Genomic DNA, 27,895 nt, shown 5'->3' with positions numbered 1-27,895 from the left:
AAAAAAACAAACAAAAAAGACAAAGAGATAAAGTACTTGCAATTCACATTACAAAGAAATTTATTTTATGGAAAATATTCTACAAATTAGTAAAAAAACCCCACACCTATATAATAAAAAAATATATGCAAATAGGCCGAACAGCAGGACAACCAATCAAAGCATAATAAGCTAATGATATGCTAAGGCAGCTCAACTGCTCGCTATGACATGCACTGACCACCAAGGGGCAGACAGTCAACTGGTCAACCAGTTGCTGTGACGTGCACTGACCACCAGGGGACAGTCGATGGATCGACCAGTCACTATGATATGCACTAACCACAAGGGGGCAGATGCTCTGACCAGTAGGTTAGCTTGCTGCTGGGGTCTGGCTGATCAGGGCTGAGCAAGATGGGCTGGATGTGCCCTGGAGCCCTCCTGCAATCCCTCCCCAGCCCAATCGTGCACCGTGCACCGGTGGAGTCCCTCAGCCTGGCCTGCACCCCCTCGCAATCTGGGACCCATCAGAGGATGTTGGAGAGCCGATTTCAGCCTGATCCTGCAGGCCACTCCCCTTGGGAGGGCATCAGATGCAGGGCTCATGGCTGGTGAGCACTGCTGCAGCAGGACGAACTTGTCCTGATCGGGACTGATTGGTCGCGAGCCCGCGGCAGGCACAGTGGGGCCGGGATGAGTGGGAGCGGGAGGCAGGAGCTACAGGCAGGAGCTACAGGCAGCGTTGGACTGTGGGTTTCGGCCCGATCCCTGCAGGCCACCCAGAGGGACCCCACCTGTGCACGAATTTGTGCACCCGGCCTCTAGTTATACACACATTAGGAAAATGAGAAAAAGATTTTAACAGATTAGAGAAAAGGTAACACAGATAAATGGCTTTCAAACACATGAAAAGAAGCTCAACCTCACTACTGTGCTTCTGTTGCACACCAGTTGAAAACACCTATCATGTAGTATAGCTGGGAATATAAAAATGATATAGTCTTTTGTAAAGTGATGTATTCTAATTAATTAAATTTACTTTAAGAATTTATTACTGGTTTGGTTCAATGGCTGAGCACATATTCGTGTTGGGGGCTCAGTCCCCAATGTGGGGCATGCAGGAGGCAGTTGATCAATGATTCTCTCTCATCACTGACGTTTTTATCTCTCTCCATCTCTTCTTCTCTGAAATCAATAAAAATATATATTTTTCAAAAACATGAAATTATTTCCCTCCTTTGTATTTAATTTTTGAAAGATTATTTTTTAATGTATTCATTTTTTAAATGAAGAAAGCAGATCACAGAATGGTGTTTCTATAACATAAATTATATACTTGTGTATTTACTATATCCACAGAAAGCCCTGGAATGCCATAGTCAAAGCATCATTGGAAAATGAACTATATAAAGGAATCTTCTCTTTCTACTATCTAAAATTTTTCTCTTATGATTTTTGCTTTACAATGATGTTATCAGAAAAATTATTATTTCTACTTTAGAATAGTTATATATTGGTTTATATATAAGACTTCAACCAGAAAGATTATGAAACATTCAAATTATTCCCACTGGGTATAATGGAAAAATAATGGAAGGACCCAGAAGAAACAGCACAGGAAGGAGCTTTAAGGAATAGGGGAAGTAACACAGATTTAAGGTAGGTAAGAATGTCACGCTAAGTTCATCTCAAGAATTCTTAGTCAATGCTCATGGGAACAATTTTCCAGCCTGTGTTTTCTGACACAATCAATAACCAACTCTCCAGATCATAAATAACTCACTCCCTACAAGAAATTACAAAAGTGCCAATGGAAGAGTGAATAACTCAATCTAAAGAGTAATTGGACATTTGTTGGTTTAGTCATTAAGTGTATCAAATAGATTTTATGTCAAATGGGCCTTTCAAATATAAAACCAGTAAGACAGGTACTCTATAATGACTGGTTATTAACTCCATTGTGTAAGTTACTATTCAAAATACTCAATCCCACAAAACTATACCATTAAAGGTTTTCTCTATATATAGTCATAGAAATTAAAAATTATTTCTGCATTCTAAAAATGAGCCTAAGGTTTATATTTCCAGGGTTCATTTTATTCACAGTTCACTTTTCCTCCCAGCAGTAAAGTTCTAGTAAACTTTACGTTTGTATGTTTAAGGAAATTTTTCATTGCAACAAAAAAAAGTTTCAAACACATTTCACACAGATATTTAGATGTCTTAATACCTACCTGTCCTTCCCTTGAAAATTTAAAGGGTGGTTTGTGTTTAATAACACTTGTTGCAAGCCTGAGGAGTCCTGTAAGTCCATCATCTTCTATGTTGCCATCTTGATGATCAAGGATCTCCCTGCTACAGAGAATACAAGCAAAACAAGATAGTTTACATGATTATGTCCTTTTACCTTTCCTCAACAATATAACTGTCAATTTTAAATCAAATTTTACCTTCGAATACAGTCAGCCAAATGCCGTGCCAAAGCATCTAAGTCGAGGAGTGTTGTCTTAATACAAAGAGAAAATATAAAATTCAAATGTAAATTTTTATTTAGTAATTCAGAGATTATTAAAACAGCATAAAAAATGTTTTCCTTGAAAGTAATAAGAATTTGGTTCTCCTAAATACATGAATATACCTATTAATTAACTCATTTACTTATATATGTCAAATTAATAATATTATAGTTGTAAACACATCATTGACAGTCCTTCAAAAAAGATACAATGGGCCCTGGCCGTTATGGCTCAGTTGGTTGGAGCGCTGCCCCATACACCAAAAGGTAGCGGGTTCAACTCCCGGGCAGGGCACACAGCCAGGTTTGTGGGTTCAATCCTTAGGCAAAGTGCATGAAGGAGGCAACATATCAATGTTTCTCTCTTTCTCCTTCTCTCAAAAAGATAAATACATACATATATATGTTTATGTATATACATATATATATCAGTAAGAATTAAAAAACAAAAGATGCTATGGGATGTCACTAACAAATTATGATTGTCACAGTTATTTATTGAGGAGATACTAAGGTTTCATGTTGTTTTTTATTCTTTAACAATTTTACTAAGATATAATCACATACTGTACAATTCAGCTATTAAGGTTTTTTAACAACACCTTTAAACTAGGCTTTAAAAATAAACTTACATACAGTTAAATAATTTCAAAAAGCTTTAATTACCAATACAACTGAGCAAAAAATTTTAAGATTATATAAACTAGAATTTAATGTTTTAAAAATGTTATGATTTTTAGAAAAATTGTAAGAGAGACAGACACAGAAACATCAATGCTGATCAATGGGGCTGCCTCCTGCACCCTCCTCTGCTGGGGATAGAACCCGCAACCCAGGCATAAAATGCCCAAGAATTGAACCAGGGACCTCTTGGTACATGGGTTGATGCTCAAACACTAAGCCACACAGGCTGGGCTAGAACTTAATTTAAGAGGATTCTTAAAGACAATCTCTGTGAAGGAAAATGTTTGGCAAGCAAGAAATATTAGATTCCTACTTTTAATAGACACCACCAGATTTAAAAAAAAAAAACCACGATGTTTATGTGACATCAATATTCTATATAATAAAGCAGTAATATGCAAATTTCCCATTACACCCTCGCACAAAATGGCCCCCATGTGGGCACAAGATGGCCACAAGATAACTGGCAGGGTAGGGCAGGTGTGGGTGATCATGCCAGCAGGGGAGGGCAGTTAGGGGAAACCAGGCAGGCAGGGGAGGGCAGTTGGGAGCAACCGGGCCAGTAGGGGAGGGTAGTTGGGGGCAACCAGGCCAGCAGAGAATGGCAGTTAGGGGCAACCAGGCCGGCAGGGGAGGGCAGTTAGGGGGGACAGGGCCGGCAGGGAAGGGCAGTTGGGGCAACCAGGCCAGCAGGGGATGGCAGTTAGGGGGGACCAGGTTGGCAAGGGAGGGAAGTTGAGGATGACCAGGCCTACAGCGGAGGGAGGGCAGCTAGGGGCAACCAGGCCGGCAAGGGAGCGCAGTTGAGAGTGACCGGGCCTACAGCGGAGGGCGGTTAGGGGCAACCGGGCCAGCAGGGGAGGGCAGTTGGGGGCGATTGGGCCGGCAGGGGAGTGGTTAGGCATCGATCAGGCTGGCAGGGGAGTGGTTAGGGGGTAATCACGCTAGAGGCAGAAGCGGTGAGGGGCAATCAGGTAGGCAGGCAGGCAGGCGAGCAGTTGGGAGCCAGCAGTCCCAGATTGTGAAAGGGATGTACGACTGCCCGTTTAGACTAAACCGGCAGTCAGACATCCCCCCAGGGGTCCCAGATTGGAGAGGGTGCAGGCTGGGCTGAGGGACACCCCTCTCCCAATGCACAAATTTCGTGCACTAGGCCTCTAGTTTTATGAATAATCAAGCAAATTAAAGCATACTTAATATTAATTTTTACAATTATTTCTCAAATGAAAAGTAGAAAACTTAAGAATTCAAATTAGCCCTACCCGGTTTGGCACAGTGGATAGAGTGTCGGCTGTGGACTAAACGGTCCCAGGTTGGATTCCTGACAAGGGCACGTACCTCCATTGCAGGCTGTGGCCCTGGTCAGGGGCATGTGGGAGGCAACCAATCAGTGTGTTTCTCACCACATCAGTATTCCTCTCTATCTTTCCCCCTCCCTTCCACTCTCTCTAAAAATCAATGGAAAAAAATATCTTCGGGTGAAGATTAACCAAAAATTTAAAAAAAAAGAATTCAGATTTAACAGTTTCTTAAAGAGAAGTTCAAACACTACAGGATATTTTGTATGTAAAGTGTATATATTGCACTTCGATCAAAATACATTAAAAAAATCAGAGAAGCTGAAACCGGTTTGGCTCAGTGGATAGAGGGCCTGCGGACTGAAGGGTCCCAGGTTCGATTCTGGTCAAGGGCATGTACCTGGGTTGCAGGCACATCCCCAGTGGGAGATGTGCAGGAGGCAGCTGATCGATGTTTCTCTCTCATCGATGTTTCTAACTCTCTATCACTCTCCCTTCTTCTCTGTAAAAAATCAATAAAATATATTAAAAAAAAATCAGAGAAAATGTTTCCTAAATATTTAAATGTATTTTGTTTAAGTTGTTTCTCTTTTTTTCCCCCTGAGATCATTTAGATGCATTTTAGTTTACTAAATTTATAAGTGAAAAAAATCAAAAGACTTTATGTGGCAAATTTGTTTTTGAAATTCACTTGTTTTAAACAATTGTTTAGATGAAAATATTTTAGTTTACTAAAAGAAAATTAGATCAGCAAACTCACAGTGTTTCTTTGACCTTAAAACAACTCCTATTTGAATTGCAATTTTATTTTATATTCAGAAATCCAAATCTACAGGCTATTATAGAAAGCTGTATTTAAATTTAAAGTCTGAATATCACATTCTAAACACGATTTTGCATCCAGAAATCTTACTCAACAGAGACAGGAAAACTACTTATATGTAGATACTAGATAAAGCCATTTCAACAAAGATAAAAGTAAAAAGAAGGAAGGAATTAGAGCAGGACAGAAAGGTGCAAATCGAGTAGAAAAATCAAAACATTTTCAACTCATTGATTAAAATGCTTTAATAAGGACCTATAAAGTATGAACACATATGTGCATAATTCATTTCTATTAACATGATAATGTATAATTTCCTGAACATACCTGACTAGCGTCCTTTATATGTATGTTGTCAACTAATTTGCACAACAACCAAAAATACTCTTTGCATCCAGGTTTTAACATTGGTTCTTCTTCATAATCATCTATCTATTAAAAAAATTTTAACTTTGTAAAATCATTTTTAAAAGGAAAACAACTTAAAATTACAATATATTTAAGAAACTACACTATGAAAAGAATTAAATCCTAATACAAACTAAACAGTAATAAAAACTTAACAAAAATATGAAGACAACACTCCTATTTTCTATAAAGTTAGAAAACTAAGAACATAGTGAATGAGAAAACTCAGAATAACGTTGCTCTCAAATTACTTACAACCTACTTGAAAAAGATATGAATAATGTATAATGTTAAATAATGTGATATAAATTAAGAATTCAATGAAAATGTCGGAATACAAGAAACCTACAGAACATGAGTATATATAAAGCTACCCACATGCAATGGTCTATTATAATTTTGAAATCTGAAAAATAAAGAATACATCGTATTTCTTACATAGTCGATGATAGGTTAATATGGTGGAGGAAAGTAAATCCTACAATACAACATATTTCTGGGATTAGTAAAATTTACTTACTAATGGGCTCAGGATTTATTATGTGGTAGATGCTTTTACAAGGCTAATATATACATGGGAAAGGGATGAAAATTAGAAATTGAGAATATCATAATAATAATAAAACCCTATGTGACTAAATTAAATGATAGCTACATTTATGATGTTTCTGACATTCAACTTACTAACACAGGCCCAAAAATATAGTAAGAACAAATGTTATTTCCAAAACAGAATATCCATGACAGATCCCCTAAAGCTGAAATCAAAACAAACATATTCTACTCGTAGGTGTAACATGGTCACAATGCTGTCACTTTAAGAACTATGTAAGTATTTATTACCTTGGTAAAAACTATAGATAGTAAACAAGGACTCAAAATTACTACAATAATATAATATGATAATAAAATTGGGCATAGGAAACTGCAAAAATAGAAACCACTCCTGAATACAGTAAAATCTTACCCTGATAGGTTTGAGAGCTTGAGCATCAGGAAGAAATTTCAACAATGTTGAGGCAGCCAGTAGCAGAAAAGAGCGATTGATTGAGTCACCTCCATCCAGTCCTGATAGAGATAACTTATAAAGACCATTGCAAGACTCATGTCGGACTGCAGTCTAAATGAAAAAACAAGTTCCAAAGACAATCTGAGTTAGTATTAAACAGCTAATATTAGGCTTAATATGTTGGCAGAAATAACATTAGGTGATTTATTTAATAACATTTTAAAATGCAATGTTCTGATCACATATTCACGCATATAAATATATGACCAAATAAAGTACTCCAAAGTATATAGTATTATGTAAAAACATATCTGAGAAATCCTAAATATGGTCATAAAATAAAACCAATTAAACAATAGACAAATACAAAGGGGATTGAGGAGAAAATATACATATAAATTTATGTACAAGATTAAGTAACAGGATAAAATATTTTCATAACAGCAATTTATAAAACACTTAAAGTAGAACATTTTACCAATTCTAAGGTACTTGCCCAAATGTCACAATGGTTCTCTGGGACAGAACCAGAACAAAAACACATATTCATCAACTAAGAGTACAGTTTTATACAGTACTGTCTAAAAAAGATGTGATTGTTGGGGCTAAGTGATAGTAAGAGTGTGTTTCTACTATTTCACGTAGGAATATGGTGTGAGTAATATCAAAGATATAGTTAGTGAAAATTATATTGTCCTCCTCAGTGTCAATAATGGAATCAAAGAAAATATATTTATTTTTATTTTCACTTGCATCTAAGATACACTCTAATTAAATAGAAAAAAAACCACAAATAAGAACTTCTCTAAAACGTAAATGACCACAATAAATGCTAAGTGACCACAATAAACGCTCACCTCTCCATGTCCCAAAACAGAGCAATTTTTTTAAAAAAAGCAAAATAATCTAAAAGAAGTATTTCAGAAAAAGACAAATATGAATGCTATAGAATATCTAAAATTCACACTTAAGTATAGATAGTTCCAAAATATTATAGATCTTCCAGATAATGTGATATATTTGTGGGTCATTGGTTTCCATTAGTTTTTTTATTGTCAACTAAAGGCCCAGTGCATGAATTCGTGCATGGGTAGGGTCCCTCGGCCTGGCCAGGGATCGGGGCCATCTCGCCCAGTCCTGATTGGCCAGACCCCAGCTAGCAAGCTAACCTACCTGTTGTAGCATCTTCCTCCTTGGTGGTCAGTGTGCATCATAGCAACTGGTGGAGTGGTTGACTGAATGGTTGACCGATCGGTCGGACACTTAGCATATTATGCTTTTATTATATAGGATGTTAATATAAAAAGTAAAGCGTAACTACTAATCTTTATTTTTATCTTACCTCAGGAATAAGGAGGGTCAATTTCTTTAGCCAATCTTGTAAATGATCACTATCAGCAAGGCTAGATTTCACTAAAGAACAGCAATGAGCCCAACTCACCAAGAGCCACATTGAATAATGTGAAACTAAAGAAAAAGTAGAAAAAATACAATTATAAGGGCTTGGTACTGTAAAGAAAACAATGTTCATTATTTAAAAATACATATAAATCTATCTAGTTATCTAAATTTTTACCTCTGAAAAATTAACTTTCTTAAATCCTTACCTTCATGTCTAGACCTGTGATCAGACTGAGCTTTCAAAACTCTGCAAATAAAAATACACCACCACCAATTAAATTCAGTAATGAATTAAAAATAACTTAGTTAAAAGTATATACAACTTTCCCCATAAAAAACATTAGATTTTAGAAAGCTACTTTTATTTTTTTCTATGACTCTTATCTTTTATTTTAAAATTCACTGGTTAAATCTTATAGCAAACAAATGGATGCTCAGATTTAATAAAATTTGACTGAAACCGATATTGATTGCAGTAAGTAAACCCTCAACAAATATTCATGGGCTGTTATTCAAGAGAAAGGTCACAATGGTTTAGTCTAAACTTCAGACTCTTTAAAACAGTGGTTCTCAACCTTCCTAATGCCACGACCCTTTAATACAGTTCCTCATGTTGTGGTGACCCCCAACCATAATATTATTTTCATTGCTACTTCATAACTGTAATTTTGCTACTGTTATGAATCGTAATGTAAATATCTGATATGCAGGATGTATTTAGGAGACCCCTGTGAAAGGGTCGTTTGACCCCCAAAGGGATCGCGACCCACAGGTTGAGAACTGCTGCTTTAAAAGAATCATACATTGACATAAAATGCCCTTCCTTTGACAAGAAAAAAAATTCTGAGCAGTACTAAATTAAATTATAGCAGGCCAGAAAGTGAAACAGAGAGACAAGAGTATTCAACCAGTTAATTAATGTCTGTGAGCCAACTAACAATGCTCACATTCCTGAATACATGAAGGAGCTTTGAAGCAACTCCCAGAGCAGTGATGGCGAACCGATGACTCGCGTGTCAAAGTTGACATGCGAACTCATTTTTTTGGTTGATTTTTCTTTGTTAAATGGCATTTAAATATATAAAATAAATATCAAAAATATAAGTCTTTGTTTTACTATGGCTGCAAATATCAAAAAATTTCTATATGTGACAGGGCAGCAGAGTTAAGTTAGGGTTTTTCAAAATGCTGAAATGCCGAGCTCAAAAGGTTCGCCATCACTGTCCTAGAGCAACCACCAGAAACCATCACAATCTGCTTATGCATGAACTTTCAGGACTGTTCCCTGCAGCCAATCAAAAGTAGTAAACATTTCTTCCTCAGGGACTATGCACCTATCCCAGAACTGCCCTTGCTTTACCTTCCTCCTTTACTTAGCCAATGTAAATTCTTTCAAAACAACTTACATCTTTCTTCTATAATGTAAAAGAGCCCATCAACTCCAGAATGGGGGACATGTAGTCTGCCGGTGGTTTATACTTCATGCCCCAGACTTAGTCCTCTTCTGGCTAGCATTCAGCTCAACAAACCTTTTCAGAAAAGCTTTCAGCTATGAAAGGTTCTGTTTAATGCTGTTGTATTGTTAGTGCCAGTTTCTAGCATGAATAGTTAAAAGCAAATTATTAAGCCCTAACCGGTTTGGCTCAGTGGATAGAGTGCCGGCCTGCAGACTGAAGGGTCCCGGGTTTGATTCTGGTCACGGGGATGTACCTTGGTTGCGGGCACATCCCCAGTGGGAGGTGTGCAGGAGGCAGCTGATTGTATTCATCTGGAACAAGTGTTCCAGTTTCTAAATCTCTATGTCTCTCCCTTCCTCTCTGTAAAAAATCAATTATATATATATATATATATTTTTAAATTATTAAAAAGTAGAGAAAGCTGACTAATTTAATATAATTTCATCTTTATTTTCCCTAATATTTTTAGTAACTTCAATGGAAAATGTATTACTTTGTCCGGCTGGTATAGCTCAGTGGCTGAGCATCGACCTATGCAACCTATGAACCAGGAGGTGGTCATGGTTCAATTCCCAGTCAGGGCACATGCCCAGATTGTGGGCTGGACCCCCAGTAGGGGGCGTGCAGGAGGCAGCCGATCAACGATTCTCTCTCATCATTGATATTTCTAGCTCTCTCTCCTTTCTCTAAAATCAATAAAAATATTTTAAAAGAAAATGTATTCAGTTTCAAGAAAACTAATTGAAATTTTTATTTTAACAAGATTAAATATAGATTATTTGCCTTATAAATAAACTTTTTAAAAATATATTTCTATTGATTTCAGAGAGAGGGAGAGAGAGATAGAAACATCAATGATGAGAGATAATCATTGATCAGCTTTCTCCTGCACGCCCCCCACTAGGAATCAAGCCCACAACCAAGGCACATGCCCTTGATGGGAACCAAGTCCGGGACCCTTCAGTCTGCAGGCCAACACTCCATCCACTGAGCTAAACCAGCTTGGGCTTACAAATAAACTTCTAAAAAATCACTAATCTCTAGCATTTACACTTTGCTATTAATTCACAGAATACCTTTTAAAGTCCCCCAAAGCAAGGCTCACCCATATTACTGATTTAAAGTAAAAGGTACTAAGAAGTAAAAACTTTATAAATCGAACTTTTTTAATATTAAACATACTATAAACAAACATATTGGTATATTAACTTCACCAGAGCAGCTTACCCACCTATCTTTTAAATTTGTAGTATTAAATGATTTTTGATAATACAAGCAAAAAGTGTTTTAACTGCTTTGATGTAAATCTCCTAGCACAGTGGTCGGCAAACTGCGGCCCCTTGAGTGTGGCTCTTCCACAAAATACCACGTGCGGGCGCGCACATACAGTGTGATTGAAACTTCGTGGCCACACAAAGAGCCGCATGTGGCTTGCGAGCCGCAATTTGCCGACCACTGTCCTAGCACCTTATGAATGAAGGGTTAGAACCTATGAAAAGATAATGGTGCAGAAATAGAAGCTGAGAAGTCACAGAGATGAAGTGTGGGAATGGGGAGTGGGCAAGAGCTCACATTACAAAGATTTTAATGAATTTTTTAAGATGGAACTACTGGCCCTGGCTGGGAAGCTCAGTTGGTTAGAGCATCATCCAAATTCACCAAGATTGTGGGTTCGGTCCCTGGTCAGGGCACATACAAGCAATGAATGAATGTATAAATAGAACAACAAATTGATGTCTCGATGTCTCTCTCTCTCTAAAATAAAATAAAAATGGAACTGCTAGAACGAAAACAAGAATTGCCACACAGAGAACCAGCAGCAAAACCTGGTATCAAATCTGCATATTTATTTTTCATTGCATGAGGCTAACAAAGTCAAGTGAACAAAAAGTGGACTAAAGCAGTCATTGAATTGCCTTAACTCAATGTATTGTAGTGCGTGAATGCTGAGGAACAGTGTGTGTTAGAGGACAAGGAGGAAGAGTTAAGAAATATTTAGCTGAGAGTAACTGGTGGTTGGGGCATAAAACGTACTTTATCATATTAATCAAAGCCATGTTACATCATTTTCTTCATTTCCCCATGTTACTCGTTCATAAGTTTTTAAACTATGAGGTAAGATACCTGGCACTGAAAATATAATGGTGAGCAAAATCACATTTAGTTTATATAGTACTTACACTTAACCAGTCTAGTGGGGTAAAGCAGGTATTGATCAAGGAATGAATGTGAATTAAATTGGGACAGACACTGAAGAAAAGTACATTAAGAAAGACATAATCTTAGGCCCTGGCTGATGTGGCTCAGTTGGTTGGAGCATCGTCCCATATACCAAAGGCTGCAGGTTTGATTCTTGGTCAGGGCACATACCTAGGTTGTGGGTTCAATACCCTGTAGGGGTATGTACTGGAGGCATAACCAATTGGTCTCTCTCTCCCCCTTTCTCTCTGCTCCCCATGTATTTAGTCAGCAAATACAATACTTTAATTTCGGGGGGGAAAAATAACTTGTACATTTAAAAAAGCTTTTCCAACATAACTCAAATACATAGAATCATATTACACGTTTAACTATATTCTTATTTCCAACCCTATCCAGAGGGCAGAGAAGCACGGAAACACTGGTAGCAATGAGTAGACCACGCACCCATATTTCTGTTCTCTACCAACAGGCTTCTTAAAGAAAATGGCTGATTCTAGAACTAAGGCAGGGAAACTACAAACCTGGAAGGGGGAAAAAAGGATCCCTCCCCTCCACACAAAATAATGTTATATGTCAAAAGACACATGAACAAGCCTGACGAGGCCAACTCAGGAATAATTTTAGTAAAGTGATTAGTAATGGTAATGAATTACAACATGTTGAATGAAAAAAAATCCACTCTGATATTAAATAAAAGGAAAGAAGAGAAAGCACTTCCTAACAATAAAATGTCAACTAATAAACATAAAAGGAATGTTAAGAGTTAGAAAAACCACTAGTTTGTAAATATATATTACTTTTTTTTTAACTTTTAATCCTCACCCTAGGATATGTCTTTTTATTGATTTTAGAAAGAGGAAGAAAGGAGTGAGAAAGAAGGTAAGGAGAAGAGAGAGAGAGAGAGAGAGAGAGAGAGAGAGAGAGAGAGAGCGCTCAATTGACTCTCAAATGTACCCCGACTGGGAATTGAACCCATAACCAAAGTATGTACCCTGACCATGAATCAAACCCACAACCTTTTGATGTATAGGAAAATGCTCCAACCAACTGAATCACCTGGCGAGGGCTATACCAATATTTTTAATTCAGGCAAGAATCATCACTGAATGCGTAAAAAAAAAAAAATCAATGAATGAAAATTTTATTATAGGAGCTGGAAATTTAAGCAATTGCAAAATATAGTCCCCTCGGGTTACTTTTAATTGCAAAGAAAAAAATCAGAAACACTGTAGAAAAAGCTAAAGGAAACCAGATTAACAAATCATAATTAATATCACTAATAATGGACAAACTGACATCACCAGGATGTACTGGGGAAGATTATTATTTATCGAGTATTCCTGATAAAATATATAATCCGTATCTAATCATGAGGAACAATCAGGAAAACCTAGATCGAAAGGTGCATTATAAAAGAATTGGCCTGTACTATTCAGAAATGTCAGTATCATAAAAGAAAGCTAAGATAGTATCAGTGATTAAAGGAAATGAAATATGACAACTAAATGCAATAGTAGTATGTGGTTCTAATGAGACACTGAGTACCAACTGTGTATTAGATAATATTTTCTAAACTTATTTTACACTAGTAGGTAATAAAATGTCCTTGGTCTTAGGAGATACACATGAAAGTACTTATGAGTAAATGGTCATAATGTCTGAAACTTACAAAGATTCAGTATAATATGTAAATGAATGTGTTCGCGCACACACAGATATACACACTCATGATTATGTGATAAAATTGGCAAAATGTTGATAATAATATGCAAATCTAGATAAGCAGTATGGGAGTTCATAAAAACACCCTAAAATTTTTCTAAGTATTAAATGTTTTCAAAAATGAAGCTTTAAAACACTATATTCTTACCACAAATGCATACATAAATTATGTTAAAAACATCATACCTAGGAGCCAGATTATCATAGGTATAAGCAACAGACATAAGTCGTTGAATCAAGCTGGTTCCTTGCACAAGAACAAGAAATACCTTTAAAATAAAACAAAACAAAAAACATTTTTAAAAAGTCTTTGAATACATTAAAAAAACACACAAAACCACACAACTGCATTTTTAACCTGACTCAAAATTATGTTGAATTTTTTTATGACAAGGAGTATCTTAGAATGGCCATTTGAAAATACTGTAAAAATATCAAATTTTAGAAAACAAGCAACTTTAACAAAAAAATATTCAAAATTTAGAAATACACAAATAAAACTATTTTTTTATATTTGCTCCACAGATTCCCTGCATGTCAGAGAAAAATACTATATCACACACTGGTGGATTTTTGCACCATAGGTGAAGAATAAAACATTTTCTACTTCTGAAACAAGGAAAAAGAAGTCAAGCAACAGCAGACTCCTCAACCATTCTGAAATGAATATAGGAAGACAATATAATATTCCAGGGATATACAGCATGGATTTCAGATTTAAAATCCTAAGGTTCAATGTTAAGTTTGCTGACTTTCAAGCTGCCTCAACTCTAATAAATACTTAATTTCTAAATTCTAGCTCTTCGTCCATATAATAGGAAAAAATAAGAATTTTCTAATTTAATTTAAAAATTTATTGAATCTCTTCTGCAGATTAGATAATATTTTCTAAACTTATTTTACACTAGTAGTTAATAAAATGTCCTTGGTCTTAGGAGGTACACATAAAAGTACTTATGAGTAAATGGTCATAATGTCTGAAACTCGCAAAGATTCAGTATAATATGTAAATGAATGTGTTCGCGCACACACAGATATACACACTCATGATTATGTGATAAAATTGGCAAACTGTTGATAATAATATGCAAATCTAGAAAAGCAGTATGGGAGTTCATAAAAAACACCCTAAAATTTGGGCACTTATTTTATAAGACACTGTTTCCATCCTGGAGATGTTAGACAAGTGCAGCAGATAACATAGAGAGCGCTGTAACACAAGTATATATATGTCAAATGTGCAAAACCTGTCCCTGGCAAAATCAGGAAAGCTTCAAGAAAAATTATGTTTAGGTAGGAATATAAAAGTTCAATTTGGAATTTCAACCTTTGTAAAGACTATTAAACAAATACAAAGAATTTTGTACTATCTATAGTGTACCAAAATTGGATGGCTCTGTCTCCACAATTAGTGTAACAAGAATTTTTGTTCCCAAACAGCTGAGATTTACATACTAAGCTCTAATTATTATGATGAATAAACAGCAAAATACATAATGTATGTACCTTTTGTAAACTACAAAAACGTAACCCTGGCATGTGCATAGAAAAAAAAAAATAATGCTATTTATGGTTGTCATCTATGACTGAGGAGTTCACTTGTATATTCAGAACTATTTTCACTAAGAATGTACTTTCATATATTTTTTAAAAAATAAGCCAATTCTTGGGGGCTGTGTGGAAGTGGCCAAAGTGGGAATAAGGGGTACATCTATAATAGTGTCAACAATTAAAGGTAAAAAAATAAAAAACAAGCCAATTATTTTTAAAATTCTATATGTGTACCTATATTTATATATTATTAATATCTCAAGAGGAAATCACTAAGTGTCAAAAGCTTTTAAGTTATTTAGTGAGCTGATGGGAAAAAGCACATTCAATCTGTGCTTTTGACATTATAACCTGGAAATACTAGCATAGACCATTTTTCCCATTTAACCCTGGAATACTAACATTGATCATTTTCCCCTTTTAATCTCCCCAAATTCCAGGGAAATATGCTTTATGTTTCCATTTATACCATCAGTTTCCAACCTATAACCACCACAATAGTTTTCTATCAGTAACCAATTCATTATTCTGTTTTTTCTTTAGCAGGTATGAAGTGAGGCACTAGTCACGAAAGATTACAAAATGAAAAAGAGATTTCACTAAAAACTCATCATCATCTCCTCCCCACTTCCAAGACCACTGGTGAAGACATTGGAAATACAAATATATAATCACGTGAACAAAAATAATTCTAATTTTACTGCTGGTTATTGTGTTATTTTCTTCAGCTCTATCCATTATATATACTTTATACTTGCTCTGCAATCCTAGGGCTGGTACATAACAAATCAAATTTCTCCTTGCCAGCTGACTTCCTATTAGGTTCTGTCAATCTGACACACTATAAATTATTTCCTTGTGGATTTCCTCTTTTTTTTTTGGCACTGCTCCAAAGTATTTCACCCAGAAAAGGCAGTTGTTTTTAGTTGGTTTTAGAAGCAGTAGCAAAACCCCTTTCTTGAGAGGCCTAAACCCCAGTTCAACAGTATTTTTATTCTATAAGCTTATTTCTGAAAACCCCAACCTATTCCTCCCATATGTTCTGAAAACCCTGAGCAGTAAATGGCTACTTGTCTAGATTACCTCAACATTTCTCTTTTGTATGTTCAGTCTTCCAACACATACATATAAAACCAATTCTCTATTTTAAATTTCCTCTGTTGAAATATCTAATGTGGTTTGCTTTCCTGAATGGACCCTAATACATTCCATATATATATTACTGAATCCAAATAATAAACTCAATCCTACAGTTAGATAACATTAAAATGCCATATAATTTATTCTTGCATTTTGGATGATGAACTAAGCATCATAATTACTTCTGCATTAAAATGAAGGCATCACTTCAAATGGTAAGTCATACTGTGGTATTGTAGAATAGCATTTCTTATGCATTAGTGTTTTACATCATTTTGTCAAAACAAAAAATACACAAGCTCTTTTAAAACATAAATAGAATTCATTACTATAATTTAATAACTTCTGAACTTTACCTCTGTTAATCTTGGTATATGAAGACCTTTGGCATGATCACCAGCAGCCTTTCTTGATTTGCCAGGCCAAGTTCTTTTCCTATGGCTTTCTGCTATACCAGACCAGGCAAAGACATCATGATAAGCTAAGTCCAAATCAGATGGATCTACTGCAAACTGGCATATTAACTTCAGCAAGCAAGCAAGACAGTCTAGCTGCCACTGTGGATAAGAAAAAAATGTCATTTCCCTATTTTAATTAACTTAATATGGCTACTATATAACTTAAAATGAAAGGCTAGAAAATAAAAATAATTATACCAAGTAGTTAATCCATGTGCTATAAAATTTTCCTCAGCATATATCAACCCAATCTCATGAAACTGAAGAAAAATTATCAAAACACTAAGAGGGTGCATGTAATGAAATGGAAATGACACACATTTCTACCATGAAAACATCATATAAATGTATGTAATAGGGAGATACGGGGTTTTTAATAAAAATACAGTACAGCATTTTGGAAGCAGTGATATTTGAACAAAGATGCTGATCCTGACCTGAAAGACACCCCTGGAAGAAGTGCTGAAAGTGATCCCGTTCAGGCTAGTAGGGGATAGCTCGATAAATTTAAGAAAATAAGTGTTTATTTATAGATTAAACAGTACATTATACATGTACTGTATATAAGAAAAGTTAAACAGGGAATTCTTTGGGGATCTGGAATGGATTAATTCAATTTACATTCTTTCTAATGGGAAAATATGATTCAGTTTTTTAACAAATCACTTCTTGAAAAGCCTTCCGGCATGAATTAAGTTCGAGCACCAAGGTTCCATGCTGGGGTCCAGCCCCAGCAGGTCCAGGGGTTCCCAAAGGCGTAGACGGAGTCGGCGAAGAAGGAAGGACACGGAGACAGTGTTCAGTTGATCAGCAGCCTAGCCAGGATATCCAGCCAAGTTCTGGTCTGGATCTCCAGAGAGGTTCTGCTCAGGATCTCCAGCGAAGTACTGGTTAGGATCTCCAGCCGGGTTCTGTGTCCATGTTCTCTTGCTAGGTTCTCCAGCCAGGTTCGCCAGGTTCCCCAGCCAGGTTCGGTCACCAGGTTCTAGTCAGGTTCTCTTGCCATGTTCTATAGTCAGGTTCAGTCCAGGATCTTTTGCCATGTTCTCTCCAGCGAAGTTCTTCTGTCTCCAGAGAACGTTCTGTGTAGGTTCTGTGCCTAGGTTCTGTGTTCTAAATTCTGTGTTCTAAGTTCCGTGTTCTAAGTTCTGTGTCTCGCTGTCTTGTTACATCTGTATTTATACCAGTTGATTCAATCCTATCAATCTCTATTACAAAGGTTAAGGCCTTTCTTATCTCCATTCCAGGGAGTAAAGATTATGTAGCTTAAGCATGATTGTTCATAGTTAAAGTGATTAATTACCCGCCTGGCACTTAGTTGAGGGGTTTTATTCACTCCCTAACTTCAGGGGAAAATCCCTACCTGGGGAAACAACCTTTCTCAGAGACCTTGGTTAAGACACATAGTGCCAAGAAGGTGAGCAAACATATTAAGAACAGTATGCCATATATGCCAGGTCCCTTGAAACAGCAAGCATGGACTGGCTCCCAGCAGTTCCACTGTACACTGCTCAAAATGTACTATGATTTTTAAAACAGTTAAACAACTAACAAGTTGTTTCTCAAACAAGTTGCATATACTCTAATATATTGGGGCCATAGCAATTCTCAATAGCTCTAGAATATAATTCAACTGAAAATGTTACATTTCTATATGTATATTTAAAGTAAAAATATTTTGGTAAAACATTTTTTAGTGTAATATTTCTGACTAGAAGATCTACTTAAAATTTTTTAAAGTAAAACACTTCCTTAAAATGAATTAATAAGAATTATCATTTATGTTCAAGATGAGAGTTTCAGAGCTTTCGCCTTAATAGTCTTCTTCTTCCCATTTTCCTAATGCCAGTGCCAAGTGGTATATCTATACAATATACCAATATACTTGAAACATAGCAACCCCATATATGTAACTGGTTTTCAGAAAGGTACAAAGAAATTTCAGTGAGGAAAGAATAGTCTTTTCAACAAATGGTGCTAGAAAAATTAGGTAGGCATAAAAAAATCAAATAAAACAAAACTTCATCCTCACTCCACTTATATAAAAGTTAGCTCAAAATGATCACAGACCTAAATCTGAAAGATAACTGTAAAACTTACAGAAAACAAATAAACAAACAAAAATCAGGAGAAAATCTTTGTGATCTTAAAAAAGGGATTTCTTATACAGGACACAAAAACTGTTACATTTAAAACTTTGCTTAAAAAAACATAAATGTTGATTTATATATGTAAGCCACAGACTGAGTGAAAATATTCCTACTACAGTAGTCCCTCCCTTAGTCACAGTGTAATTTTCAGAGGTTCCAATTGCTCATGGTCAACAACAGTCTGAAAATATTAAATGGAAAATTCCAGAAATAAACAACTCATAAGTTTTAGATTTTGTGCTGTTCTGAATAGTGTGATGAAATCTCCTGCCGTGCTGTTCTGTCCCGCCCGGATATGAATCATTCCTTTGTCCAGTGTGTCCACACTGCATACACTACTCAACCATTAATCACTAAGTAGAGCTGGCTCAGTAGCAAAGTGCTTGTGTTCAAGTAACTCTTATTTTACTTAATAACAGCCCACTGTGCAAGAGAGGTGATGCTGTCAATGTATATCAAAAAATTGGATAACTTACACAAAATGGACAAATTTTTAGAAACACAAAACTCATTCATAAAAAAATAAAAAATCTGAATAATGCTCTACACATTGAAAAAGACAACATGATTTCACTCATATATGGAATCCAATGAATACAATGAATTAACAAGCAAAACTGATAGAGACTCATAGATAGAGCATAGGCTGATACCTGGGGAGGGGCAGGGGGACACTGGGTGAAGGAGGTGGATGGATTGAGCAAAAAGAAAAAAGAAAAAGAGAGGAAAAACTCAAGGATATGAACAACAGAGTGGTGACTGCTGGGGGTGGGGTGGAGGAGGGTTTAGAGCAGCAGTTCTCAACCTGTGGGTCGTGACCCCTTTGGCGGTCAAACTACCCCTTTCACAGGGGTCGCCTAAGACCATCCTGTGAATATTTACATTACAATTCATAACAGATATCAGATGTTTACATTACAGATATTTACATTACAATTCATAATAGGAGCAACATTAGTTATGAAGTAGCAACGAAAATAATTTTATGGTTGGGTCACAACATGAGGAACATTTATTTATTTATTTTTTAAATATATTTTATTGATTTTTTACAGAGAGGAAGGGAGAGAGAGAGAGTTAGAAACATCGATGAGAGAGAAACATCGATCAGCTGCCTCCTGCACATTTCCCACTGGGGATGTGCCCGCAACCCAGGTACATGCCCTTGACCGTAATCGAACCTGGGACCTTTCAGTCCGCAGGCCGACGCTCTATCCACTGAGCCAAACCAGTTTCGGCACATGAGGAACATTTAAAGGGCCAAAAGGTTGAGAACCACTGGTTTAGAGGGTAAACAGTGATGGATGGAGGACTTGACTTGGGGTGGTGCACACACAATACAGTGTATAGATGATGTGTTGTAGAATTGTGCAACTGAAATCTGTATACTTTTGTTAACCAGTGTCACCCCAATAAATTCAATAAAAAGGACAAAAATGCAAATGGAAAATGTCAATGTAAATGAAAAACAAATTAGAGAATATTAAAATAAAATTACTTCTGAGACCATTTAATGTGGAAAGGACAGCCTTTTCAAGAAATGCTGGGAAATCTGGATGTCCATATGAAAAAGATTAAAGTTGAACCATTACCTAACACATATACAAGAATTAATTCAAAATGAATCAAGGATCTAAAATATAAAACTCTTGGAAGAAAATATAGGACAAAAGCTTCAGGACATTGAATTTGGCAATGATTTCTTGAGTAGGACAACAAAGACACAAAATAATACTACATACTCACTAGAATGGCTGAAATTAAAAAGACTAACTATACCAACTATTGGTGAGAATGTGTAACAAATGCATGGTACAAACTCCTTTGGAAACAGTTTGGCAGCTTCCTATAAAGTAATCTTACACTTACCATACTTCTCAGCTATTTTTTTACTTGGCATTTACTCAAGAGAAACAAAAACATATGTACCCCATAAGACTTGCATATGAATGTTTATATCAGCTTTATTCGTAATAGCCCCAAATTGGAAACTCAAATGTCCATTAATAGGTGACTGCATACTCTAAGTAGTAGTATACATATACAATGGTTCTCTACTCAGTAATAAAAACCAAACTAAAAATACATGCAACATTTATCAATCTCCATAAACATGTTTAGTGAAAGAAGCCAGATACAGAAGAGCATTTACCATTATTATTCCATTTACATTAAATTCTATAAAATACAAATGTAACCTATAGCAACAGAAAGCATGTCAGTGGTTGGCTGGGAGAAACTGATTATAAAAGGGGAGGATGGAACTTCTGAGGTGGTAGAAATATTCTATATCTCAATTGTGTTGGAGGATTACACAAGTATACACATTTTTGAAAACTTAAAATATATTCAACTTCGTAAGACACATAAAACTGAAAGTGGATCAAAGACCAAAATTTAAAAGCTAAAAATGTAAAGTACTTAAAAGCAAACAGTCATCAATCTTCATGGCTTGGGATAAAACATTACTTTCAAGGATGAACCTTGAAAATCATATGCTAAGTGAAAGAAACCAGTCACAAAGGACCATCTCTATAATAATAAAAGCATAATATGCAAACTGACCGAATGGCCAAACAGCGGAATGACCGTCCGGATGAAGCCGTGTGGCTGTGAGGGCCGGCCGAGGCAGCGAGGGCCTACCCTTGCATGAATTTCGTGCATTGGACCTCTAGTATATATAGAAAAATTTATATGAAATGTCTACAATAGGCAAATCTGTAGAGATAGCAAGTCGATTAGATTAGTGGTTGCCTAGGGCTCAAACATAAGAAAAAATGAGGAGTGATTTCTAATGAGTCTGGGATTTCTTTTGGAGGATGATGAAATTGTTCTGGAATTAGACAATGGTAATAGTTGCACAATTTTGTGAATATATGAAAAACCACTGATTTACACATTTTAAAATAATTTTATTGTATGTGAATTATACCTCAAATAAATTTAACTTTAAAAGTGTACTTCAGCTAAGTTCATTATAAAGTAAAAAAAATGTGATTAAGAAACAAAAATGATTCTGAACTATAATATATTAACAGAGATGCATTATAAATAGGGGATATATCAGCTGACTTAAAGCAATCTGTCTCTCAGGCATGCTTGGCATCTCTGACATTGCTAGGCCTACCAGTATATGGCAGCAAATTTTTCTTATCAGTAATATTTCATAACAGTACCCAAACTATCAAAGTAAACAAAGAAAACCTTTGGCATGATTCCCTGCAATACCATTCAATACTAAACTTAGACTATTTTATAAACAAAATTTCTACAAATGGCACATAACTACTCATTAAAGATTTTAGTTAAATACTCCCACTTTGCCAAAGAACTAAAAAACACCTTATAACACTAAGAGATTAATGGGACAAGAAAGACATGAGAAACAATAAAACAAAACAAATATTTAAATTATAAGACACAGACATCAATATTTATTATAGTAAGGTATCTATTTTCATAAAATATCTGTAGTAAAATATGTAAAATAAAAATGTATTGTTTTTCATTTCCAAGTATTGAAACCAGTGGTAAGAAAGCAATGTTTTCCACCCTAGCTGGTTTGGCTCAGTGGATAGAGTGTCAGCCTGTGGACTGAAGGTTCCTGGGTTCGATTCCAGTCAAGGGCACATGCCTGGGTTGCAGGCTCAATCCCCAATAGGAGGCGTTCAGGAGGCAGCCAATCAATGATTCTCTCTCATCATTGATGTTTCTACCTCTCTTTTTTCCTTCCTCTCTGAAACCAATAAAAATATATATATCTTAAAAACATAGCAATGTTTTCTAAATGCACTTTCTTTCATTAATCTTTTATAGAGTAGCATTTGATATATAAAAAACACCTGTCTCCTAAATTCTAAAATAATTCTAAAAAACAAGTACTAAGAAATTACTTGAACGAAATGTTTCATAGTGCTACTCTGCTTTGTTGGAGGTCAGGAAACAGAGCATCCTTTCCATTTGTTTTAAAAACTGAAAAAGAGTCTCTTCAAAAAATTAAATACATACACCAAGTTTTTTTAAAAAAGCATTCAAAGTTTAACTATATGAATATCTATTTAAAAGCCTAACTGGCTGAATGGCTGAATGACCGTTTGACCGGTCACTATGACATGCACTGACCACCAGAGGGAAGATGCTAAATGCAGGAGCTGCCCCCTGTGGTCAGTGCATTCCCACAGTGGGAGCACCGGTCAACTGACTGACAGATGCCAGATGCTGGCAAGAGCAGCTGCAGCAGAGTGAACCTCTCCCACCTCCATGGCAGTGCACTACTGAGCGGTGGAGGCGGCAGGCGCAGCAGGGCCGGGATGAGCAGGAGCGGTGCCAGCCAAGGCTCCTTTCTGGCTGGCTGCCGCTTTGCGCACTACTATATCCTTCGGGGGGTGTCGGACTGCCGGTTTTGGGCCGATCCCTGCAGGCCAGGCCAAGGGACCCCAACTGCCAGAGGGACCCGCTCACTCCGCAGACACCCTTCGAGCCCCAGCACTGCCCCAGGTGCGACCAGCGAGGGAGGAACTGCGGGAGGTTGGCTCCAGGGCGTGTCCGGCCCTGCCGGTCACCTTCTAATTAATTTCTTTTCAATGTGCACGAATCCATGCACTGGGCCTCTAGTTAATATATAATGTATAAACCTAAAGGAAAAATATTCATTAGACATAGTTCAAGAGTCATTAATTTAAACAAAGTTGACATGGAAAACTCTTACTGCGTAATTTCTTTATCAAACCCTATTTAAGAAACAGTAATTTCTACTATACTCCATACTCTCCTGTGCGACAGTTGATGTAGCTCAAGTTATACTTGCTAAAGGGAAATGGAAATGCTTAAAATGGGATAACTATTGTAACTAGCTAACAGTGAATTTTCACTTACCACAGTCCAGGATTCCTGCTCTTTAGGCTCCAGAATTCCAGAATTAAAAATTTCTAATAACTGTTGAAGCCCTCCAGCAGCAACAAACTGTAAGCAATTATGAGCATAATGGTAAGAAAAAAGCAGCTACATAATGTAATGAAGACCTGCTTTGAGGTATGTGTATATGTAAGTAAAATATTACCTATCTTTCAGTTAAAAAATTTCTCTTTAACTTAAATAATCAAAATAATTTTTATACACGTAACATACAGCCTACTTTCAAGAATTTTTAAAAGACTCTTGCAAAAATCTACAACATATCTTTATATTCCATTAACCACTTAATCCCAAACAGTGGGATGTACTAACAGAGTATTGTAATGAAGGAAATATGTAAGTGCTATAATTAGGAGCTCCAAGATATTAATACATATTAGCTTACAGTGAATTGGAGTAATCTGTATTTTTAAACAACCCTTTATTTTAATAGTAAATAAGTTGAAAACCAATAAATAATTATGGTGTCTACTTTTGGAAAATTAGAAATAAATTATTTTCATCATACTGTAAAACACATGATCCAACCTTGCAACTCCATGAATTTTTACTATTTTCCACTTGATCCTCACTTGAATCATCAGAATCTGGATAAAGATCACTGTAACTTCCCTATGGAAAAAAATAAGAATGAGAGAGAATGGCAAAAGAAAAAATTATTCTGGAATTAAAAGATAACATGCTCTGGAATATTGCTCCAGAGTGAATACAAATATGTAATGAGAACAATAGAAATACAATTACCGTTGACTCTCTCCTTATTCTTCTATTAGGTTTTCCCAGTGCTTCAATAATTTCCAGGGCATATAATAGCTTGTGAGCACTCTTAATTTTGAGAAGTTCTTTCCAATTAAGTCCATCATTACTCTTAAATAAAAGAAAAACATAAGTTTCCCATGCCAACTTACTAAGGGAACCTCCCTAAATTAAAGAAATTGACACTATATAAACACTCTAATATTACATATACATTGAAATACATTCAAACATGTGAAGACCAATCATATAATTGGTACTAATGTTATGCTTAAAACATCAATTACTGAGGAAGGAAGATGGTGGCATAGGTAAAAATGGTACTCACTGCCTCCCACAACCACATCAAAAATTTCAACTAAAATACAGAACCACCACCATTCAGAACCAATTGAAATCTGGCTGAACAGAAGTCCTACAAATAGGGAACTACAGAAAAGGTACATTGAGACTGGTAGGAGGGGCAGAGATGTGGGAACTGGCTGGTCTCACACCCAAGTGTGGTGGTTTAAAATCAGGAGGGATATCATGGCTGTGGAGGTTTCTCTGAGGAGCAAGGAATCCCTGCCCCACACCAGGCCCCCGGCCCAGGGTTTCAGTGCCAGGAAGAGAAATCCCCACAACTTTTGACTGTAAAAACCAGCAGTTCCTCTTAAAGGGCCTTGCACATGGACTTTCTGGGAACTGCTCCCTCTGAGCTCCAGCGCAGCAGTTTGAAAGGAACCTGGGACATTAGGGGAGGAACTAACTTGCCTGGAATTGAGGTAAGAGCTGGTGGGACAGCTTTCTCCCAGACAGAAGTGGTGGCAGAGGCCATAGTTCCTTTGCTGAGCCCTTCCTGCAACAGAGCTGAAAGACTACTGCCATATCTGAATCTCCATCAAACTGGCTCACAGTTTTCACACCAACCGGTGATTCCCTGAGACCCCACCCCTCCCTCCTGGCAGGCTCATCCAAGACATTTTCAGTGGCTTTTCCATACAACTGGCCTCTCTTGCCTCATGCTTTGGAATTTCCTAAAATCTCTCAAACAAGCAGCACCTGGCATCAGTGTGCAGTGTACCTCTCAATAAGTGGCCCCAGGCCCAGCAATAGCAGCAGACTGCCCTCATTCACATCTTGGCCTCTCCTGAGCACATCCAAGCTCAACACAAGTAGGAGCCATCTGCAGATTGCTTTGTAACTAAGGTTGGGTGGCCCCAGGCAGGGCACAGGCAGAGGTTGACTTTGCACCTCTCAGGAGGCCTCAGAGCCAGTGCACCGGGTGGTCAACTTCGACCACACCTGATTACAATCCTACTACCTCCACCAGTAACACACTTAAGGGATGGACTCAGTGAGCACCAAAGCCCCACTGAAACAAGTCCTGCTCCCGAACAGCAGCTCTTATGCTGTAGTCACAGATGATCCTCACAACCAATTGGCCTGGGGGTCAATCCCTCTCATTGAGGCCAATGTAAATCAAGGCTCAACCATAATAGGACAGTGCACAGAGCTCACAAAGGGATGCACCTGAAGCACCCAGATTAGGTGACTGGGAAGGCTGAGCAACTGGGCCCTACAGGACACCTACTACATAAAGTGACTCTACACCAAGTCTGGGAGACATAGCAGATCTACCAAATTCAGAGAAAAAAACACAGGGAGTCGGCCAAAATTGCAGCGACAAAGAAACATGTCACAAATGAAAGAAAAGGAGAAGTCTCCAGGAAAAGAATTAAATGAAATGGAAGGAAGAAAATTACCAGATACAGAGTTCAAAGCAATGGTTATAAAGATGCTCAAGGAACTTAATGAAAACTTCAAGAAATTTAGTGAGAATTTCAAGGAACTTAGTGAAAACATCAACAACATAAAAAAGAACCAGTCAGAAATGAAGGAAACACAAACTGAAATAAAGAATAATTTACATGGGCTCAACAGTAGAGGATACCTAGAATCAAATCAAGAATTTGAAATATTAAGGAAGCAAAGAATACCCAATCAGAACGCAAAAAGAAAAAAGAATCCAAAAATGTGAAAATAGTGTAAGGAGACTCTGGAACAACTTCAAACATACCAACATTCACATCATGGGGGTATCAGAAGGAGAAGAGAGGAAGCAAGAGATAAAACCTATTTTAAAAAATAATGACAGAAAACTTACCCTACCTGGTGAAAGAAATAGATATCCAAGTCTAGGAAACACAGAGTCCCAAACAAGAGGAAAACCAAAGAGGCTCACACCAAGACACATCATAATTAAAATGCCAAAGGTTTAAGACAAAGAGAGAATCTCAAAAGCAGCAAGAGAAAAGCAGTTAGTTACCTACAAGGGAATGCACACATGACTGTCAACTGATTTCTCAACAGGCCAGAAGAAAGTGTCAAGAAATATTTAGCCAAAACCGGTTTGGCTCGGTGGATAGAGCGTCGGCCTGCGGACTGAAGGGTCCCAGGTTCAATTCCGGTCAAGGGCATGTACCTGGGTTGCGGGGACATCGCCAGTGGGGGATGTGCAGGAGGCAGCTGATCGATGTTTCTAACTCTCTATCTCTCTCCCTTCCTCTCTGTAAAAAATCAATAAAATATATTTAAAAAAAAAAGAAATATTCAAAGTGATGAAAAGCAAGGACCTACAACCAAGATTACCCAGCAAAGCTATCATTTAGAATTGAAGGTCAGATAGAGCTTCCCAGATAAGGAAAAGCGAAAAGAGTTCATCACCACCAAATCAATATTACATGAACTGTTAAAGGTTGTCTTCTTTAAGAAGAAAAAATAAAATGTCAAAAATAAGAATAAAATAGCAATAAATGCATATTTAGCAACAAATTAATCTAAAAATTAAAATAAATGAACAAGGAATCTAATGAAAAAATAAACTAATTAATAAAATAGAACCAAGGGCATAGAAACCTGGAACAGTCTGAAGAATCTCAGAGAGAATGGGAGAGGGGGGCTTGAAAGAGATTAACCAGAGAATTTATATGCATATATGCATTACCTATAAATACATACAATAGGGTAGTGAATGCAGGGGGAGAGGGGGCTGAACACTAGGGGGAGGGGGGTAATGGTGGGAAAAAGGAAGGGTCATCTGTAATACTCTCAACAATATGGTTTAAACAAATAAAAAATAAAACATCAATTACTGATTAAATTTGTTAAAGTAAAATTAATATACAAATAGCAGAATAGGAAAAAATTGTATCTTGTTAACCTTCACAACAGCTGAATCAATTTATCATTTGACTAATAAAAAACATAGCAGCCTAGTTGAATTCGTGTACTTTTAATATAGAAGTAGTAAAGTCTATGTATTTGTAAGTTACACCGACCCATTTAAAAGTCATACGCAAATACATACATTTGAAAATATTGTTTTCTACTCTCAACTTATGAAATTGTTATTCACACTTAGTGTGCGTCTTTGACAATATTATTAT

At 36.6% G+C, this 27,895-nt stretch overlaps 1 protein-coding gene across 10 annotated transcripts in view; it reads right to left on the bottom strand.

Moving 5' to 3' along the window:
* The window catches only part of USP34 (ubiquitin specific peptidase 34), a 245,626-nt gene that overhangs the window by 80,986 nt on the left and 136,745 nt on the right, over positions 1–27,895 (bottom strand). For 9 of the 10 annotated variants that reach the window (XR_009447947.1, XR_009447948.1, XM_059659684.1 and 6 more), the window contains 11 exons: positions 24,456–24,578; positions 24,240–24,323; positions 23,673–23,759; positions 16,546–16,746; positions 13,685–13,767; positions 8,324–8,364; positions 8,059–8,183; positions 6,675–6,827; positions 5,627–5,731; positions 2,430–2,485; positions 2,214–2,334 (listed from right to left, as the gene is read on the bottom strand). Coding sequence is in view for 8 of the 10 variants with exons in the window: in XM_059659684.1 (XP_059515667.1) it covers positions 2,214–2,334; positions 2,430–2,485; positions 5,627–5,731; positions 6,675–6,827; positions 8,059–8,183; positions 8,324–8,364; positions 13,685–13,767; positions 16,546–16,746; positions 23,673–23,759; positions 24,240–24,323; positions 24,456–24,578 (1,179 nt within the window). In the remaining 2 variants the exon portion in view is untranslated. The remainder of the gene's footprint in view (positions 1–2,213; positions 2,335–2,429; positions 2,486–5,626; positions 5,732–6,674; positions 6,828–8,058; positions 8,184–8,323; positions 8,365–13,684; positions 13,768–16,545; positions 16,747–23,672; positions 23,760–24,239; positions 24,324–24,455; positions 24,579–27,895) is intronic. The other variant, XM_059659683.1, reaches the window with a different exon arrangement.

Source organism: Myotis daubentonii, chromosome 12 (genome assembly GCF_963259705.1).
Source record: "Myotis daubentonii chromosome 12, mMyoDau2.1, whole genome shotgun sequence".
In the NCBI taxonomy this organism is placed as follows: domain Eukaryota; kingdom Metazoa; phylum Chordata; class Mammalia; order Chiroptera; family Vespertilionidae; genus Myotis; species Myotis daubentonii.
The sequence above is the reverse complement of the archived record's forward strand: the minus strand, read 5'-3'. Positions and strand labels throughout refer to the sequence as shown.